The 16,809-nt window shown below is 36.4% G+C and overlaps 1 protein-coding gene across 1 annotated transcript in view; it reads right to left on the bottom strand.

Annotated features, from left to right (window-relative positions):
* Positions 1 to 4,137: 4,137 nt before the first annotated feature.
* Positions 4,138 to 16,809, bottom strand: part of LOC105187578 (cytochrome P450 4C1) — a 46,782-nt gene continuing 34,110 nt past the window's right edge. Inside the window, exons 10-12 of the mRNA XM_025306508.1 lie at positions 6,587 to 6,764; positions 4,527 to 4,706; positions 4,138 to 4,466 (exon numbers count right to left, since the gene is read on the bottom strand). Of these exons, the coding sequence (XP_025162293.1) occupies positions 4,300 to 4,466; positions 4,527 to 4,706; positions 6,587 to 6,764 (525 nt within the window). The 3' untranslated portion in view covers positions 4,138 to 4,299. The remainder of the gene's footprint in view (positions 4,467 to 4,526; positions 4,707 to 6,586; positions 6,765 to 16,809) is intronic.

The raw sequence follows: 16,809 nt of genomic DNA, 5'->3' as shown, positions 1-16,809 counted from the left end.
ACTTTTGCGTACCACTCAGCGTGTTGCTAGGATTCTGTGAAGACTACAAGCGTATAGTGATTAACGCGCGTCACGAATTGATTCTATTATGATCGCGCAGCGACAACAACAGTCTACTAGGATCCCCAGCGCTGGATCTTAAGATTGAGCTGTTCAAGATATTATGGCGAATGTCTCACGTAATCTTGAACGATATCAATAAACTTTCCATGCTGAAAACTTTGGAGAACGGGCGATACTTGAGTATGAGTTTCCGCTCGTGGGATCTGTATGAATTTCCTCTACTGCAAAGCATGACCAAACACCAGTGGACCGTTAAAACTGCTACTAATTTAGAAAAACCTCGATACGTTATCTTTGCGTTGCAGACTGGCCGGAAGAATGTCATGTCAGAAAATATAACTTGTTTCGATGACTACAAATTGATCAACGTGAAGCTTTATCTGAATTCAGAGTGTTATCCGTACGACGACATGAATTTGGACTTTACAAAAAATAAATACCCCGTACTTTACGATATGTATAGACGTTTTCGTAAATCGTATTATGGATGCAACAATGCTGAGGTATGATTAACAACTACCGACTTTCTCCGGCTAGGCTTTCTCCGGCACCTTTCGTGGTGATCGATTGTTCGCGTCAATATGAGTTCGTCAAAAGCACCACTGTGGATGTGCGGATAGAATTTGAGTGTAAGGAGAATATACCGGCGAATACTACCGCGTACTGTCTCATCCTGTGATCGTGTAGTTGAATACAGCCCGCTAACCGACATAGTGCGCAAACTCAACTAACATAAGAAAGTATGTACGATAAAAGAATAATACATGAGAAAGTATGATTCAAACTTTTGTAAAAGTTTTTCGAGAAAAAAAATTACCGAAATGTGCTATGCGGTAAAAGCGATACGTGAAAGCGTTGGTTTTGACGGTGAGTCACTTATTGATTGCGAGCTGCTGGCATGTGCTTCGAAAGGTATCATGTGCGAAGCTGTGGCATGTTTGGTATTCTGAGAAATAAATTACTTTGTTATATATTACGATACATTTTTTTTACTTTAGACCACATCCTTTCTTCCAACTTTCCCTTATTCCCTTTCTTAGGATTTTATATGTTAATTATGTTAATAAAAATACAGTTCTTTATTTACGATATGATGCTTACTAGACGTTCGTGAGACTTATATGTTAATTATGTTGATAAAAATACAGTTCTTTATTTGTGGTGTTGCTTATTAGACGTTCGAGACGTTGGAGAGATGTTCGATAGACGTTCGAGAGACGTTCGATATGGCGCAGTAAACGAAGGGCCTGGGATTTGAATCTGACCTAGTTTGAATCTGACTTATCTTTTCTTTAACGTATACGTGACGTCACGATGCATACTGTAAGAACCTTCACTAGACGTCTAATAGCAACAGGCGACGGTGGTCTAGGAGCTTTGGAGCATTGGATAGTAATCGCGAGGTCCCGGGTTCGAGTCTAGCTAGCCAGCATCCCGACAGTTTTTCTCTCGTGACGTCACGGCACCATCTAGTCCATGGAAGCAAAAAATTCTTGGGAGGGGGAGAGGTATTAACGAGAACTATTTAATTAAAAAAAAGCTGTTTTGCAAAAATATTTTGGAAATTGAATTAGAACCGGTTTAGCTATTCTACTGTTATGTGTTGTGTATGGTGAGGAATTTTTAACAGCACGACGGTGTCAACGTTGGTTTGCTCGTTTTCGTTCAGGATATTTTTCTGTGAATGATGCATTCTAAGATTCGATAATGTTACGAAAAGTATCTGCGAGTATTTCTGACTGATATATAGAGAGCAATGCATCCCGCAGCTTCTGGAGATTCAATGGTGATGGATCCAATCGCCTGATCGTCGATTGAGGTTGTTCCATAAATTCTTAATTAATTAGATTGAGATCCGGGAAATTAGGCAGCTAAGGGAGTTCCTCAAAATCTTCCTTGTGCTCTTCAAACTATTTTCGGTCAATTCTGGTGGTATGACATGGCGTATAGTTTTGTTGAAAGATACCATCATCATCATGGATGTAATCACAATATATGGATATACTTATTCGTTAAGAATAAATAGATACGTATTTAGTTCAGCGCCTTTCACAAATAGCAGCAAACCTAATTCGTAACACGAACATATTCCCCACACCATAACGCTATCTCCACCAGTTTATCTTCTGTCAACAATAGGCAACAATAGGCAACTTAATGCCTATTTTCTGATGTTTCATGTTTGATTCGTCATCTTCTGTCTACTCAATGAAGTAGAAATCGTGATTCATCCGAAAAGGCTACCTGTTGTCACTTAGCCAAGGTCCATTCACGGTATTGCTGTGCAAATTGTAGCCGTTTTTGTTGTAAACTGTCGTCGGTATAAGTGCTTGAACTAAGCGTCTGCTTCGAAATCCAATGCGTAATAGGATTCGCTGCACTGTCATAGTGGATACTTTTTTTAGGGTACTACGATTGATTTGCATGCTCAATTCATCAACAGTAGCGCGCCGGTTGTTTCTGCTTAACCATCAAAGCTGATGCTCACCTCTGACACGAATGACAAGTGGAGTTCTACAGTTAGCATATCGAATCGTTGTAACTGTTCCGTTCGTCCAATCTCGATATATTTTCACTATTGTAGCACGTAAACGCTTAAAATTAAAACACTTAAAATATCCGCTGTTTCGGAAATGTTAGCACCCTTAGTTCGATAGCCAATCATATATTTTTCGAGATATGACAACTCGCATACTTTGCCCAGGACAGAAACTATTATGTTTACGGATGTCACGAATACCAATCTTTCTACTAGTAATGTATGAGCTTCACACATACGCTACAGCATTCCCCAAATATGTATAACCTATCTGTTGACGTAAGTGTATATTAATATAATGCAATCGCTAAAAGAAGAAGTTGGGTTAGATTAGTTTAGTTTTAGAGTAAAGAAGAGGTACAGGGGGAAGAGTGTAGCCCTTGCCCCAATCATATACTACATATACTATCATATATTATCATATAGTACATATACCGTTTATTATATTTTAATATATATAATATAAATGATATACTGTATATAATAATACATATGATATAATGTATATAATAATACATAAGATATTAAAAGAGAACAAGTGACACTTTCATAAAATACTGCATATATTTCTATTAATTTTATGTTTTATTTACATACATTTTTACTTATGATTTATTTATATATAGTAGCCATTATTCCGAAGAAAGCGTTTAATCGTTCTTCAAAATCAATCAGTAATCAAATGTTAATTATACGATAAACTATTCTATATTGATTTATTTTTTCTAGAGTACCTATTTAAAATTCCAAGAGTTATTAACAACATAGAACAAGACAAATAGAAATATAGAAAGAAGGTAAACAGAAATGAACCTTGATTCAGCTAACACTATACAAGCATAATATTTATACACGGCATTACCAAATTATTATACTTCTTTTTTTAATAACTTTCTTATAAATAATGAGCGCTAAAACCTTCAGGATAATGACCTTGATAACATATCTCAATATCATTGAAATGGGGAGGTGGTTCCTATCTCTGCATAATTATTAAAAAGACTCAAATTCGTTGAGAAACCAGGGTCTTCCTTCTTCGCTGTTCTATCCACGAGCAGATCCAGAGCGGTCTGTCAGAAATCGAAGTCAGCTGCTTATAAAGTCTAAATGTTCTATAACTATTATTTGTGAATAAATGCGAAACGACGAATAATAACTGTAATTATCGAACAAGAGAGAAACGATGAAAAATACTCCATCACAATTACTCTATTTCAATTCCGTACTACTTCGTACCCATCTTGCTCTATCATCCAAGTTTTTCTTCTCAAAATATTAAAGAAACAGGTATTCCTTATCAACTCGTGCAAAATTCCGAAATATAGCTTCTACCAACTGAGGATTGTACCAACTACGCTTTTATTAGATAGGCTGAACTGTATGCAAAATATAATATACTATGTCAAATAACATGAATAAACAATATATGATTGAAACAATACATTTCAACATATTTTATATTAAAACGTCGCGTTATTCGCCACATTGAAGGGAAATTTCAGGTGTAATTGATTACACTTACATTACTTTGCGCTCCATGTTTTAATTTGATTGCTTTCATATTCATTTTATTATATTACACATTCATTTCAGCCGAGTTAAGAAAACAAAAACAACATATTATTACATAACTTTATTAATAAGAAAACCTCTAGTCCCTCGTTTCCCTGCATGCATGTTTTCGTGTTGTTGCGTCGTCAACCTCTCTTTTCAATTCTCAATTTTAAAGGCTTTCGGGATGTTAACGAAAGTTCTATTTTCAACTCTATTTCACTTATTTCCATCTTTCTGTCCACCTTTAATATGAATGTACGCAACAAAGTTGAAATGAGGACTTTTATAGACATCATACCATATTTTGAACCTGTAATTTTATCCATTAAAAGTATATTCCGCTATAGTAAGTTTCAAGTTATTTATCTACCTATACAGTTCCGTGGACCGTTACTAAAAGGTATGTAACAATAAGGATGAATATTCTTTATATTCTCCGGAAGAAATCTATCTGGATTAAACGTTAACGCATTTGGCCAATATTTTTCATTTCGATGCATATGTATTATTCCTATGAAAACATCAGCGCCTTCTGGCAAAATATATCCTCCTAAAACATATTTTTCTGTAAATAAATGTCATAATAATAAATTTTTAATACATAACTTAAGCAAATTCATGTTTTATTGTGTGGTATAATAAATATCTCCGAAAAATGTAACACACAAACACAAATAATTATATACACTCAACCGCAAAAAACCCGGTACACTAAAAATTTGGGAAAAAATTACAAAATTTCAAATGATCATAACTTGGTAAATAATGAAGATACAAATATGCGCAGAAATGCAAAATGAAGCTTGAAACGTCCTCTTTAAGAATATCTGAATGACAATTATGCTCGGTTATTCTGGTTCTGCTCAATAACTTGAGCAGCCAGAACGTAAGCCCGGCGTACTGACAAACTCGCGAAGTCCAGCGTACAAGAGATAGTGCCACTATCGGCGGTGGACCGTACGAAGGCCAAAAGCTGTACGAAGGTAATCTCTGATCGTCTCCGCACTCTTATATGCCCTGGACAGCTCGAACTCGCGTGCGAGCCGAGGGGCTCGCGCGCGCGATAACCCAGATCGCCGCGTCGCGGCGGCTCCGTGGACTAGGAGCGCCAGGGAATTTCGACGTTCAGGTGGCGTCCAGCGACTCGGCATCCCGCGCGCCGGGTCACCGCGAACTCAGGCGCGATCCTGAACAGCATATTCAAGCTGTGTACCATAATGGCCAATCGTACGGAGAAGGTAGAGAGCTAGGGACAGCTTCGCGAACTAAAGTGTATACCACAGTGATCATGCGTAACTGAAGGGTAAAAATGATAATTTGATAAAAAAAATTAATTAAATTATGTAAATATTGATAAAAAAAAGCCAATGACGATGACTACGCAATCAGGCGACCGCATCAGCATCTAACAGCATATTCAACTGTACATAATGCAATCTACGGAGAAGGAGAGCTAGGACAGCTTCGCGAACTAAAGTGTATAACAGTGATCATGGTAACTGAAGGTAAAGAATATAACTTTGATAAAAATTAAATTTCAATTCGCAAAATTATGTAAATTATTGTATAGAGAATAATGAACGCGGCTATTGAAATTATGAAAGAGCCAAACGAACCGCAGAGCCTCTTAGCCCCTTAAGCCTCGCTGAATCGACATTTGTTGCAAATTCGAAATTGAATATCTCGACGCCTAAATATCCTAGCAGCAAATTTCAAAAACGGTTTGAAAGCTTTGAAACCGTACTTTTCGAAAGATCTATCGAAATTGTGAGCAACGATATTTTTTCAAAATGGCGGATGATAAAAAGGAGAACATGAAAAGTTGCTAAAAAAAGGTTCGAGCGTGCGACGGCGCATGGAGCAAAGTAAGTGTTGCAGCTCAATGGGACGAAAAGTACCTAAAAGTATAGAATGTTTTCTTTAAAATACTTCGTTATAGAGCTTGATGCGGTACTTATTCACTGAATTATGCAAATTTAACAAGAAAACCGCATTTTTAGCAAAATTTGGAACAACTCAGTGAAAAATGATCACATCGAGCTCGGTAAAGTAGGATTTTAAAGATAACACTCTATACTTTCATGTGCATTTGGTCCCATTACGCTGCGATACCTGATGCACACCATGCACCATCGCAAACACGGACCTTTGATTATCAATTTTGCATCCTCTCACTTTATCATCCGCCATTTTGAAAAAAAATGGCCGAGCATAATTGTCATTCAGATATTCTTAAAGAGGACGTTTCAAGCTTCATTTTGCATTTCTGCACATATTTGTATCTTCATTATTTACCAAGTTATGATCATTTGAAATTTTGTAATTTTTTCCCAAATTTTTAGTGTACCGGGTTTTTTGCGTTTGAGTGTACAATGTAAGTAATAGTCACATATTATTTTACTACAACAGCACATATACATATAAGCAAACCTATTTGTAAATTCTCATTAAGGTGTCGTCCTATGATAGGTACTACGGGAAAAAGTCTCAATGTCTCCTTAATAACACATTCCAAATAATTCATATACTGCAAATCTTCGAACTTAGCAGGGGCGGTTTTCGGATTTTGCGTACCATAAATTTCCATCAACTCCTCGTATACCTTTTCCTTTGCAAAATTACTCATGCAATTCATATATAAATTGTATATAAATGTATATATATATAGAAAATCAAAATATAAATTACGCTAAATAATTTCTGTACCACACTCTATGTGCAAAAATGTTGTCTAAACTAAAAGTGTAAACTACGTGTAGACTACGTGTTAATTATATACCGAATAAGAAATTTTTTATCTATCAATAGATGGGCGATAATTTCTCGTCGATAGATCTGTAGTCGTATGTTCGCATTTTGTCGACAAAGTCTGTGGACAGACTTTGTTAACATATTAGCGTCAGAAAGCGCGCACAGCTTACTAACACTCTGACAACAAATTTTCCCTGTATAAAATATCGTATTTAAAAGTATTATTTCGCATTAAAAGTATTATTTCGTATTATTTCGCATTATCTCGCATCGAGATTTCGTCGTGAATTCTGCTTTGCGGAAATCTCGGATTTGGATCGCGGGCCAATACTTTTCAATACGACGGGCAATAGAACATGAAAATCTTGTATACCTTTGAATCCGAAAACAATTAGGAGAAGAAGTGAGTACTTTTCAATGCGAAAGTTCGCATTTGAAAATTATCGATTGAGATTGAATGCGAGGCATATTTGAAATGAATTGAATCCTTTTTAATGCGAAGCATTCACCACTGCCGTCTCGCATTTAACGCGGTGAAGTTTAATGGGAACTAATATTTTTCGATCCCTTTCTTCGGATCAGAAAGCAAAATTCAGACGTATTCAAAATATCAATACTTTTTAATACGTTTCAATTTGACATTTTATACAGGGTTGGCAACAGAAATGTAGAAATATACAGTCTATCGTTCCGTAGATTATTTAATTAAATTGAGTAGTAACTTTTAAATAATTATTTAAACTGGCTTATTTAACTGGCTTACTAGGTGCGCAACTAAGTTTCCGGGTTTCACACATGGATAGCGCTAACGACACATGTAGTCGACATACATGTCTGAAGTTGTTTTTTTTTATAGCTTGGACATCTGTTAACAATAACCAGTAGTAATACCAACATATATCGCAACGCAAAAATATTTTTTCTAACAACGAAGATGTCGAGTTTCGTACCAAATAAACAGCATTTGCGGGAAGCTTTGCTTTTCTACTTTAACTTGAAAAAAGTGCAGCTGAAGCACGTCGTTTGCTTGAAGAGGCCTACGGCGAACATGCACCATCGAAAACTACCTGTGAAGATTGGTTTAAACACTTCAGTGGCGATTTCGACACTGAGGACAAGGAGTGCTCCGGAAGACCAAAAACAATTGAGGACGCCGATCTGCAAGCGTTATCGGATGAAGATGATACGCAAACACAAGATCAACTTGCGGAGGCATTAAACATGACTCGCCAAGGTATTTCCAAACGTTTACATGTCATGGGAAAAATTCAAAAGGAAGGAAAATGGGTGACGCATGAGTTGACTGAGAGACAGATGGAAAATCGAAGAGCCACTTCCGAAATTTTGCCTTTGCGGCATGAAAGAAAGAGTTTCCTGCATCGAATTGTTACTGGCGATGAGAAGTGGATATATTTCGAGAATCCCAAACGCAAAAAATCGTGGCTTTCACCTGGCGAAGCATTAACATCGACGGCACGGCCAAATCGCTTCGGAAAGAAGACAATGCTCTGCGTTTGATGGGACCAGAAAGGAATCGTGTACTATGAGCTGCTGAAACCGGGTGAAACTGTCAATGGGCATCGCTACCGACAACTGATCAATTTGAACCATATATTGCTCGAAAAACGGCCAGAATGAGACACGAGACACGAACGAGTGATATTGCAGCACAACAACGCTCCGTGCCATCGCACTTCCATCGTCCAGGACACCATCAAACCGCTGAAATGGGATCTGCTACCGCACCCGCCGTATTCGCCAGACCTGGCCCCTTCCGATTATCACTTGTTCCGGTCGATGGCGCATGGCTTGGTTGGGCAACACTTGGCCAATTTCGAAGAAGTGTAAAATTGGTTGGATGAACGGTTTAGGTCCAAAGACGCGTCGTTTTATCGTCGCGGTATTCATGTATTGCCAGAGAGATGGCAAAAATGTGTAGCTAGCGAGGGTCAATACTTTGAATAAACCATTTTTTTGTATTTCTCTTGAAATTTTCCATTTTTCATTGATCAAAGAAACCCGGAAACTTAGTTGCGTACCTAGTATATTAACGCTTGTATTATATTATATTTGTACTCGTCTTTATACTTCATTTTAGTCATTTCTGTATTTTATAGGAAATGAATAGTATAGTGCGATAAAAAATATTCTTTATTATTTAGAATATGGGTTGAAAATAGAGTTGTGCACAGAACTGTATTTTCGGAACAGAACTTTCACTCCTGGCTAATTTATTTTGGCTTATTTATTATCCTTTGCTTAGCGGACTCAATGATAATAAACAGCAGATATTTCTGAAGCGTTTGGGTAAGTAATCTTATACCTGCTCAAAGGAATAACTATAAAAATAGTTAAATAGTTGAGATTACCGCTTTTATTACTGCAAGCATCTTCAATGAAGGCTACTATGCAGTTTTGAAAATTATGGAAACCCTGATATAAAATTTAATATTAAAATTAGACCGACATGCAAAACGTTCGTTGATAGCATCGACGCTGGCCGCACGAAACGACAAGAACGTCGCAGCCTAAGCAGTACTAAAGATGCTCGATTAACTCGAAAACAGCAATTAATCGAACAAAACGAGATGTATGAAAAAGCTGAAGGCTTGTTATATAGCCCTAGAATAGCAGATTAATAAAAAATTGAAATCGAATTTCAAAAACTCAATTTTTTCTAACATTTTTCCATATCGAAAACTATTATTGCGTTTTTCTCGACATCACGTTTTCGGAATTGGCGGTCGTCATTATTCTAAAACTATTCAACCAATCAACTTGCTTTTGTACATACAAACAGCTAACATATATCATTTATCGGTGAACTTACCCAATCCAAAAAAAAATTTGTTTAAATAATATTTTTTAAATAAAAACGAACAAATTTTTAGGATAAAAATTTTTAGGATAAAATTTTTTTCTTTCTTAGTCTGTCATTTTGTTAATTTTCGACTTTTTAAAAATATTTTAGCTTCATCGACAAACTGTGAGTATTATTTTTGAAAACCTCTTTAACTTTTTTGTTTTAGATAATGCTGCGAAGAGATATTACTACCGCCGATGTACATCTAAATTTTGGATATTTTAGACATCCGCCCTTATATTTCGAAAATATTGCAACTTCTGTACCTAAAAAAATTTGATTGTATACTTCAAATCTTATGTCTCCTTTCAAACTAAGCAACTTTTGTTCAAAACATTTTTTTCTTAAATACATTTCTAAAGAGATATTTTAGTGGAATTTTAAAAATGGGACACCCTGTATAAGCACTATAACATGAGCAAGATAAGCAGCACAAATCGTTTTAGCTACTTTAAGACCGTTTTTGCTTAAATGAAATGCGAAGTGCGCTGCATATCGAATATGTCATTTAGAAAGGTTACTTTCGAAAAATATGTCATTTCATATATCATTTCGAAAAGTTAAATGTCAATACTTTAAAACCGCAAAAAAGCGGGAGAATATTTAAATTTCAAATTTTGTCCTGAGCTATGTAAATTTTATTAGAAAGAATTAACTACTACTGAATATTATATGCATGCTTCACTATATATTTAACGTAATTTATTTGCTGCTTCTTAGAACGCTATATAACTTTATGTAACTATAAAATTATATAGGCTGTCCCAAAACAATTTTTATAGAGTTCCATAGAGTCTCCACAGAATGGAGACATAAGGCTCGTCTACAATAGCTGTAAGAGTAAGGCTGTAAGGCTGTAACGTAAGCTGTCAGCGAATAAAAATATTTCATTTCGTGTCTTGCAACCTTACAGCCTTACTCTTACAGCTAATGTAGACGAGCCTAAAGACCAAATCAAGACGTGTTGCTTCGCCCTTAGCTGCTAGCCGATAGTTATTGACGTTAAAAGACAGCCTTATTTCTTAAGGATTTTGGAGGAACTTTAAGAAAGCGATGAATTATTTTTATCAATAAAACTCTTCTTTGCTCTAATATTTAATCTATAACTTTATCTTATTATATCTATTCTAATTCTATTTAATTATCTATTAATCTATACATATTTTATTAATCATAATCGACAAAATTCCTTTTGAGGGTTGAAAATCCTAACAACATATCTTTTATTGCAATAAAATTTACTAAGTAAATCATATTATAATAGCAATAATGTGACAAAAACTAGTTCCTTTTTACAACTTTAACTGCAGATTTTTTAAAATTGCGACATGATGGAGCAATTTGAGTATCAAATTCTTCTTCAGCCAAGAAACTACAGAAAATGATTAATCTCGTTCCGGCGTCTTTTTTGCCAAACAATGTTACAATTATAATTATAAATATTTTACATAATTTTATACCTTCACTTATTTTTTCATTATAATTGTTTAAAAAAAATTAGATTAAAAAAAATCAATATATATATATATATATCATGAAGAAACATATATTGTAATTGTAATAGTGCATAAATGCATTCACTATGTGAATTATTGTATATTTGAAATAATTAAATTGTTAATTCTTCGCAAAGATTTTCAGTTTTCGTAAAACTAACAATCTTAATGCAAATAATTTAATTACAATGCACCTGAGGCAGAAATGCTTTAGTCAGAAATGAGAAGCATTATTGTATTTCTACGTGCAATCTTATTTTTTAAATAATAAAGAAAAATTTTTATCTATTTACATCATATAATTCATTTCTGAGAAAACATACATGACCGGAACAGAATCTAAAAAAAACGAGTACAGATATAGAACAATATAAAGGATGAATGTCTCAAGTTTCAGTTGCTATTTAAAAGCTACTACTTTATACAGGGTCTCATAACTCAATACGAAAAATTCGTAAAGGGAATAAATTAAGGCAAACATGAAATTCTCATACTATTTTGCAATATTCGCAATAGGTATCGAGTTATTAATGGCAGAAATCTGAGTGCGCAACCGAAATGATATGGGAGTTGAATGTCATAGCCGCTCGAGTTATAGTGCGGCTTACAAAGAAAGGTAGGGAACCCGGCAATTAAAAAAATTATGGAACTTTATATGGAAGTAAAGTAGTTCATCTGTAATGCAAAACTATTTTTTGTTTGTGCGGAATTCCAATCTTAGGGGCTGAAAGCACTTTTCGCAAAAAAAGCCATTTTCACTTTTAACGTATATCTTTTAAAATACGAGGCATATACAAAAATTATTTACATAAAAGTTGTAGTGTATTTCATAATCTTTGCAACTGTGTATTCAAATTTTGCAAAATTGGAGGAAGACAGAAGGGGTTCCAAAAATTTTTCAATTTTGCAAAATCTGAATATACAGTTGCAAAGAGTATGAAATATAATACAACTTTCATATAAATCATTTTTGCATATGCCTCATATTTTAAAAGATATATACTAAAAATGAAAATGATTTTTCTTTTTGAAGGGTAACTTCAGCCCCTCAGCTTGGAATTCCTCACAAAAAATAGTTTTGCATTACAGATTAACTATTTTACTTCTACACAAAATTTCATAATTTTTTGAATTCCCGAGTTCTCTATGTTTCCTTGTTAGTTGATCCGGCAACTGCTGACGCATAACGAGAAAGAACAATGCGCCGCTGTTCGCTTCTTCGCTGTTCCTGTTTCGCCGCATCGCATAAAAGCTCGCGTCGATATAGCTGCTAAATATTTACGATTGCAAGTACAATATTATTTTATAAGGTAGAAAAAATAGTTCATACTGAAATAGTGATAAGTTTTTCCAAACAGAATTTTTCCAAAACGAATTGCCGATGTTCCTGGAGGAACTACATGAACGCACGAAAAGCGTTGATATTTCAGCAAGATGGAACTCCTGCATATTCTTTCCGTCAAATACGGAGAATTTTGGACACGCGCGCGTTTCCCAGACAGGTGAACGGGTCGATGTGGCCCGATCACTTGACCAACTCGATCGTTAGATTTAAACATGCTCGACTATTTTTTTTGAGGCTACATTAAAGCTTCAGTCGGGCATAGGCGTGATGGTATTAAAAATGAGGTACGCGAAGCTATTTTAGCAGCCTTTAATACCATGACGTTTAACATGGTGCACTATGCGACGCAGCAGATTAGACTCGAAGAGCTGAACTCTGCTTGCAAACAGGAGGCCACTTCGAAAACTTTTTAAATTAAATATTGAAAGTAGATTAGGTCCCAGAGGAAACCACTTAAAAAAGAAAACGCGCCACACTATCTACATCAAGGTAATGTGGAAATGATAGCGTTTTCATAATCGTTAATACTACATATATTAACAGAAGAACAACAGGTTGCGTGAAAAGTTCGCGGAGCGAAACTGAAATAAAGAATACCTAATTCTAAAAATGATTTTATTCTTCAATATAGTCTCCATTAACTTCACTTGGCCCAATGACTCTCCAATAATTTTATTCCATCGCGGAAGTATGTTTCTGGAAGGTCTGCGAAATATGCTTCTACGGCTGCTATAGCTTCTTCATTCGACAAAAAATGCTTTCCACGGAGAAATTGTTGCAGGTTTCGGAACAGATAGAAGTCGCTGGGTGTCAAATCTGGCGAATACGGTAGATGATCAAGCAATTTGTACTTCAATTAATTGAATTTAGACATTAACAAAATACTTTTGTGAGCAGGTGCGTTGTCTTAGTGAAAAATGATTTGTTTGTGCTGTAAACCAGATCTTTTCTCACGAATTTTTGCGTCCAGTTAATCCAAAAGGTTACAATAATATTCAGAGTTAATTGTTTTACTTTTTTCCAGATAGTCAATTAACAAAATCCCTTTAGCATCCCAAAAAACTGATGCCAAAACCTTTTTTGCCGATTTTTCATGCTTTGTTTGCTTTGCAGCTGAACATCCAGCTTCAGTCCACTGTTCCTGTTTCAATTTAGGATCATGGTGGTAGATCCAAGTCTCATCCATAGTTATAAAACGACGCACAAAATCGGTTTTATTCTTCTTAAAACGATCCAAATAACACTGAGAAATTTGCTTTCGAGCGAGTTTTTGTTGAATTGTTAACGTATGCGGCACCACTTTTCCAAACACCTTTTTCATTTGTAATTCTTTGTGCAAAATATGCCGTACCCGTTCATCTGAAATGTCTATGGTATAAGCAATTTCACGCGTAGTCACACTTGGATCTTCAGAAACAATAACATGTATTTGCTCAATAATTTCTGGTGTTGATGCGCTTTTTGGACGTCCACTGCGTGGATCATCTTTAATACTTGTACGACCATGTTGAAACTCAAGTGCATTTACCATTTACAACCATTTACAAACTATTGTTTTTGAAGGAGTAGATTCCCCTAACACATTTATCATCTCGGAATGAATTTCCATTGCCTTTAAACCTTTTTTAACAAAGAATTCAATCACTGCACGCTGTTTCAAATTTTCCATTGCAAACAAATATACTGACACGTCAACTTCAATTGGCTTGTAAACACAAAAAGAATTGACAGATGGAAATGAAACCTAACCTAGGTTCATGTGAAGAGTGATTTTATATAACTGATTACAATTTATAATTCTACCGTTTACTTATAGATGCGGCTCCGCGAACTTTTCACGCAACCTGTATGTACTATCGTACATTCATGATTCATTCTTCATGTTTTCCTTTTGTATTCGTAAAAATTCGTAAATGAAGTATCTCATTAAAGAATCACGATGCGCGAAATATTTAACAAAATGTGCTACGATCTTTATAAGAATACGATGGAAAAATATCCATTCTTGCAGATTTCACGATATATTACGATGCGTCTTCTATCATTATTATCTTTAGGGTCCATTTGTACGTTAAGTACTTTGTACAAAGTACTTGACATACAAATGAGTCCTATACACAAGTACAAGTATAGAAGTATCGTTGGTACACAATTGACAAAGACAGCTTTCTTTTCGTATCTATATGATAAATGACTGAATTGTTTTTACTATTAATACAGCATTGAATGCGATACATTTTTAATGATTTATTTATAATAGATTTTAACAAAACGATAGCACGCTTTAAATCCGTATAAATATTCTGTCACATTCTTATGATTAAATATTCTCCTAACAGGAACGATACATTACAATGGAAAACAATTAGATTCTCTGCAGATTTTCGGCAATGGTGCAATTTCGTCCTAAGACATGCAAGTATATTTCTCTTCTGACGATCGTTGTTACACGGATAGAATGAGCGCTTGTGTGTGTCAAGGAAGATAAACGCTTGCATGCGCGGGCTTGAATCGCACCACTGCCTGTCAATTTCTATCGTTTCCTATATTTCCATTCCTTTTTATCACAAAAACTTATTACGGTTTTGATATGTATTTAGTGGTTACATCGACGTGAGCTTTTACGCGATGCAGCAAGATGTAGGAGCAGCGAGGAAACACACGAACAGCGACATACGAGGGCGGTCCGATAAGTACTTAGCCTCACCGCCCGATGGCGCCACTATCGCAAGAGAAATTTACTATCGTGTAGTACATTCTCGTAGACGGCTACTGTCGAAATTTCAGCCGAATCGGACTCGTAGTTTTGTTTTGACCGCGTATGGAAGCGGGCGTGTCCGCGGATTTTAGAAAAATGGAAAAAGAGCAATATCGGTCGGTGATTCGATTCTTGTTTTTGGAAGGGAAATCGCGCAGCGAAATCAAAGAGCGCTTGGATGCTGTGTACGGTGACTCTTCTCCTTCGATGGCGACCGTCAAAAATTGGTTTAACGAGTTTCAACGTGGTCGCACGTCGGTTTTTGATGAGCCACGCCCAGGTGCCCCGAAAACGGCTACCACGGAGAATAACATGACAAAAATCCACGATCTCGTATTGGCAGACCGCCGATTGAAGGTGCGCGAGATAGCTGAGATAGTAGGCATCTCAAAAGACCGCGTGGGTCATATCCTGCATGAAATTTTGGGCATGAGAAAGCTGTCGGCGCGATGGGTGCCGCGTTTGCTCACTCCGGACAACAAGCGCAACCATGAGACCACTTCAGAGCAGTGTTTGACGCTGTTTAAGCGCAATCCGAAGGAGTTTCTGCGTCGTTTCGTGACCGTCGACGAAACATGGATCCACTGGTACACACCAGAGACCAAGGAACAGTCGAAACAATGGACTTCACCCGGCGAACGTGCTCCGAAGAAGGCGAAGACTGTCCTATCGGCCGGAAAGGTGATGGCCACCGTTTTCTGGAATTCACAAGGTGTGATCTACATCAACTACTTGGAGAAGGGCAAAACGGTCACAAGGCTGTACTATGCCGAATTATTGGGCCGATTCGACGCCGAATTGCAGAAAAAACGGCCCCATTTGACGAAGAAAAAAGTGCTCTTCCACCATGACAACGCACCGGCTCACACCTCCGCCCTCGCCACGGTTAAATTGGTCGAATTGGGCTACGAACTGCTGCTCCATCCACCGTATTCTCCAGATTTGGCCCCGTGCGACTTCTTTTTGTTTCCAAACTTGAAAAAGTCACTCGCCGGGCAGAAATTTGAGTCGAATGAGGAGGTCATCGCCGCCACGGAGGCCTACTTTGCAGACTTCGAGAAAACGTATTTTTCAGACGGGTTAAAGAAGTTGGAGCATCGCTGAGTCAAATGTATCGAGCTAAAAGGAGACTATGTTGAGAAATAAATCTCCACTTTTCCAAAATTTTCGTTTTTCTTTTGTAGGCTAAGTACTTATCGGACCACCCTCGTATTGTCCTTTCTCTCGCCGCGCGTCAACAGTTGTTAGGTCGACTGGGTCGCGCTATGACTTGAGCGGCTCTAATGTTTTTCCCACACCATCTCAGCACGCGCTCATTCGTAAGATTTTTGTCAGTAATAACTCGATACCTATTGCGAATATTGCAAAACGGTATAGGGATTTTATGTTTGTCTTAATCCGTTTTATGTCTCCACGAATTTTTCGTATTGAGTTATGGAA

Source organism: Harpegnathos saltator, unplaced genomic scaffold (assembly GCF_003227715.2).
Source record: "Harpegnathos saltator strain DR-91 unplaced genomic scaffold, Hsal_v8.6 scaffold784, whole genome shotgun sequence".
Taxonomy (NCBI): domain Eukaryota; kingdom Metazoa; phylum Arthropoda; class Insecta; order Hymenoptera; family Formicidae; genus Harpegnathos; species Harpegnathos saltator.
Note: the sequence above shows the minus strand (reverse complement) of the source record. Positions and strands in the feature narration are given on the sequence as shown.